The sequence below is a fragment of the Monopterus albus genome, unplaced genomic scaffold (assembly GCF_001952655.1).
Source record: "Monopterus albus unplaced genomic scaffold, M_albus_1.0 scaffold441.1, whole genome shotgun sequence".
Lineage (NCBI taxonomy): Eukaryota > Metazoa > Chordata > Actinopteri > Synbranchiformes > Synbranchidae > Monopterus > Monopterus albus.
Window position 1 is genome coordinate 268550 of NW_018128321.1, and position 5275 is coordinate 273824.

General features: G+C 39.6%; 1 protein-coding gene across 1 annotated transcript; it reads right to left on the reverse strand.

Annotated features, from left to right (window-relative positions):
* Positions 1-444: 444 nt before the first annotated feature.
* On the reverse strand, positions 445-3711 carry LOC109952202 (chloride intracellular channel protein 4). Its single transcript, XM_074527621.1, is given in 6 exon segments — positions 445-597; positions 747-897; positions 1284-1374; positions 2656-2740; positions 2743-2794; positions 3686-3711. Coding segments are annotated over 6 exon segments (558 nt in total).
* Positions 3712-5275: the final 1564 nt, after the last annotated feature.

Sequence of the window (5275 nt, forward strand, 5' to 3'; positions counted from 1 at the left end):
TGCTCAGTTAAAGCTTTTTATTCTCTTATGGCTCTTAGGCAACAGGACTCTATTGGTCAGTGTAGGTGTTTTTAAATTGGTTGTATTGTTGATTATTGTATTTATGGTTTTGATTGTTTAAATGTTTAATGTTTTTGATTTGTATTGAAACTTATGTATTGACGACATGTGTTGTTGACCTCTTGGCCAGGTCACCCTTGTAAAAGAGATCGTGATCTCAATGGGTTTTTTACCTGGTTAAATAAAGAGAAGTATTTAATGGAAGGGTACCAACAATTTTGTGCATGTCTTTATTTTATTTCATTTCCAACTTTTAGAGTCTTTTCATATTTTCTCTTTTAACTGTTTGTTGAAGTAACTTCTCTTGTCTCTTAATTCCTCTCTTTTATCTCATTTATTCCTCCCCATTCTTTCCTTCTTTGCCCACTCTTGCTCTCATTTGTTTCATTTTGCAACATTCAGGTAGGCAAATTCAATCTCCCTATCAGTGGGACAGGTGTTGGTGAACTCCTCCCTCTGATAGGCGCAGTTTAAATACCTTCATATCCCCAACATTTCTGCTGGGATCTCAAAGCCACAATATTTCTTGGCTGCAACCTAGAAACAGAAAAACATTGACAGTAAGGAGTTGATAGAAGCTGGGAACACTGGTTTGCAGTCCTTTAAGGGCCTTAACAGTCCAAAATCCACATAGATTTATGTAGAACATATTTTTACTGCACATTAAAAAGTCAGGCTGAATGAACATTAAGGATGTGTAGTTTAGGCAGCAAGTTGCAGTCGGCCAAAGTGAGCTCATCCCCATCAAGGAAACTCCTGGAGGACTCAGGCAGGAGAGTCCTCAGGAAGTCATCAAGCTGTTGAAGAGACTTCAGCAAGGCTTTTTCTAAGGCTGCACAGAGGAAGTCCAGAGAGAAAGAAAACAGACAGATGAATAAGTTCTCTCACCTCACCCACACCAAAACTATCTAAACATTGTTTGCAGTACTGATGTATGGCCACTCGGGGGCAGCAGAACTATCTTATTTATGACTAGTCAGTTAGTCTTGTTGCTTTCTAACTGTAGCTTGTGTAAGGCCTCCCTATTTTCCACAATCATACTTTTCTGTTTTAAACCACTATGTCCCCAATTTAAACAAAATGTGTGGGTTTTTGTTTGTTTTTAACTTATTAATTTTTTTAAATTGCCCCCTTCCCACACCAATGCTAGATTTAGTCAAAAAAAAAAAAAAATCAATCATTAGTTTCAATCATTCTTCGTCCTAACCCTAACTCTCTCTTACTATCGTCCGTGTCTTGGGTTTTTGATGTAAGCTGAGAACTTGGCGAACATGTCAATGCCAGCTGTGTTGGCTTCAGGATGTTTGGGAGCAGAGAAGTCTACTGAGTCAGCATGCATACTTTTTAAAAAAATTGATGCTCATGTGTTGTATTGACATGAATGTATTAGAGTGTTTGATGTGACATACAACTGTGCTAAATGTTTGTGGTGTCACACAACCTACTAATAAAAATGCAATAATGTATATATGTTTATATTATTCCTCTGATAGGACCTTCTTAGTACAGTAAAATAGAGTTGTAGTTGCAAAACCCTTTCATGCATGAATTATGAAAGCCACAGTCAAGATTTTCCTCAGTGTTTTTATTACTCTTTGGGCATAAAAAAAAAAAAAAACTTGTTTTTTTTTTATTTGCAGTTTTCAAAGAGTTCTTCATTTGTCCACTCAGGTGGACTGCATGCATTTGAGTTTTTAACTGAAGAAACAATTTTGCAAAACAGAGAAAAAATTATATGTCAAAACTATGAAATGATTTTTCAAATTTTATTGCTAGTGTTTATATATTTTAACAGTTTCTAACAATGTTCAATACATTGTAAAATCACTAAACCTCACTCCTTATTCTTCAGCCTCTCTCTACTCCTCGTTCATGTCTCCTCTTCCTCCCTCCATTCTTCCCTTCATCCCTCATTCAGCCACCAACTTTTGACTTCTCATCCCCTCCCTACTGCCCCTTATTGACCTGTATATTATTCAATGAACATATTCTACCAAAGATATTGTCAATGGCTCTCAGCACAATTTTAGATGGAATTCAGCTGTACTGACTTGTGCATCAGTTCACCAAGTCTGTCTTCTATGATTATTGGCAAAGCACCCAGGGCACAAAGGCATAAGACATGCATCTTGTGCATGCAGCATCATGGCATCTGTTTGCATCTTGGCGGCACAGCAGTGTGGTGGTTAGCGCTGTTGCCTCACAGCAAGAAAGTTGTGGGTTTGAGCTCCGGCTAATCCAGAACTTTTCTGTGTGGAGTTTGCATGTTCTCCCTGCGCATGTGTGGGTTTTCTTCGGATAGTCTGGCTTCTTCCTACAGTCCAAAGACATGCATCTTAGGTTGACTGATGACTCTAAAATATCTATAGGAGTGTGTGTGTCAGCTCTGTGACTGAGTGATGATCTGTTCAGGGTGGACCCAGCCTCTCTCACCCAGTGTCAGCTGGGAGAGGCTCCTGCAACCCTATTCAAGAATCAGTGGTGTAGACAATGGATGGTGTTTGACATGCCATTGTATATTTGTACTTTTTGCATCATACACTATCTACCATTAATTAACTAAGCCTCTTCTAGCCAACTATCTCTGTAAATATGTGTTTCAATACCGCAGTGGGGTCAGTTTCTCCTCCAGCAACTCCTCTATTTTGTTGACATCAACCTTCACTTTGCCATTAAAGGTCACAAAAAAAAGGGGTTGGTTCCTGGAGCGAGGTCCTGCAGTTCAGCTGGCTTCCTGAACAACACAAAATTCACACACAGTTTGCAGTGAAGGTAACCACAATGGTGGTATTCTCTGTCTCTCTCATATCTCTGTTAGGGGTTTTAAAAAATAAAAATCACCCTATCAACCCGATTGCCCCCTGTACAGGGGGCTGTCGGGCTTAACAGAAAATACAGGAATGCTACGCGAGTTGTGATAGCCGACCCCCAACAATGTAACACACAAGGAATGTGACACCTTCCATCAAACATAATTTGACAGGTGGCCCCGCTCCCTTTGTCCCTCCTTTCAGCCAATCAGAATCGTTCTTTCAGTCCTTAGTCCCGCCTTCCGGTTTCCGGTCCCACGTGGTCTCCACGTGGTCCTTGGGGGTACCCTCCAACCCCCCCTGCATCTGCTGATGAAGATAAGGAAGTTGTGGTTAACCGCATCTGAAAAGATAAACAGACATCGGTTAAATTCTGTACACGCCTATAGTTATGTATGGTTATGTAGATAACTGTATAACTGTATTTGATATTGGTTGCAGCCCTTACTTGATCTTGTAAAATGATGAATGTGGAATAAACACCTAACACCCACTCACCGGGCTATTGTTCATCTTATTTTCTGTTGCAAATAAGAGTAGTAATACAGAATGTCAAACTACTGTCAATGAACAGCATTTTATTTTCTGTGATAAGACAGAATGTCAAACTACTCTCAATGAACAGCATATTACTGCGCTTCTTATAATATATATCCAAGCAGATAGTGTGATCACATTACCTTTTTAAATCGCACCTCTGTCCCGCTTCGTTTTCAGAGGTTTTCCACCACCCCCCAACCGCTCGCATAGCTATGCAGCAGTTTGTAACCCCCTCTGTACAGATAGTGTGATCACATTACCTTTTTAAATCGTACCTCTGTCCCGGTTCATTTTTTGACATGCTTTCCACGACCCCCAACCGTTCACCTAGCTATGCAGCAGTTTGTAGCCCCGTCTGTAATCATAGATAAGAACACAGTACCTTTTGGAGATAAACACAAGTTTTTCTGTCACAGCCTAAATCTGCTGCCACTGGGCCAAGTCATGTCAATTTGGACATTTGTTCTGACTTTTTCAAAGCTAGCAGACCAAGATAACTCTAATCAGCAGGCAGCTGTAGAGCCAAGGAAACCCTTAGTGATGTGCTGGGTCATGATAGTTAGAAATTCACCCCAGTATCTCTAAGAATTATATCCACATTGGGTGATTAGGCATTTCACAATTTTTACCTGATGCTAAAGTAGCATAGAAACACAAGATGCAATTCCTGCTTAGTGAAACAAACCACAAAGTCCACAGATATGATATACACTTTCAGAGAATTTCATTATATCAGATGTCCACAGCAAATAGCAAACAGCAAGTGCTAGTAGCACATTCGGTGTACTTACTGTGCTGAAATGTAAACAAATATAGGCTAAAAAAAAAAACTGATGCACACCACAGTGTAACTAACTGAATCCATGGCCATGTAATTCCTGTTTCTTGTGCATGTTGAGTTTCTATTTGTTCATTAAAGTCAAGACTATTAACGCCTAACCCAGCATTATCCAAAAGAGTTGATAAATTCACAGAATAGCATGCATAATTGATGTAAACCAACCAGACATCAGTCCAAGACATTTGACTGATAGGTTATTAACAAATAATAATTTGATATTGGAGGAGGGTGGAACGTATCTGTATTTGATTGGATTGCATCTGGAGCAGGTTTAATGAGTGAACTGCTGTTTAACGTTTGTTCCATGTATCTGTGCTTGTGCTGATACCCGGTATTCTCTGAATTCAATTAGCCAAGCTACTTATAAATAAGGAGTGACATGTTGGCAACCCCTATCGTAAACTTAACCAAACCATAAACATACAACATTTGGGTTATTTTGAAAGGCCTGTTTTGTTAAATATAAGGATTCTGTTTTAATGTTTGTCAGCAGATAGAATATGTCAAATGTTATTCAGCAGTGGTTCTGCTACACGAGAGTGTGGCCCTACCTCTAAAATGCAGCATGACTCTAACACACTCAGTCACTTACAACTACTTCATGCCACATAATTCCTTTTTCAGATTCTGTGTTCCCAAACATAAATCTAGTAACCACCAACTTACTGTAAACAAAACTCTGCTTCATCATAATCAGTTGTTGACAGACAGGAGGGCTGCAGAATTGGATTGCACACCCTAGACAAGACATTCACCCACCCACCCTCCTTTAGTATGACTTTGGGAGCACAAAGAAAAGACAGGACTTCATGCTAGAGCCATGTACAAAGACTTATCTGATCACTAGTAACTTCTTGTAGAATAATTATGGGCAAAGTAAACATAGCTGAATCCTCAGCTACTGCAACTGAGCTGAGTTTGTAAAAGCCAATGTAAGTGACCGCCATCATCACCTTCTCTTGCTTAGTGGTATGGTGCGATGGGGTGGGGATTTTATTTTGATTCATGGTGACAGTTTAAAAAA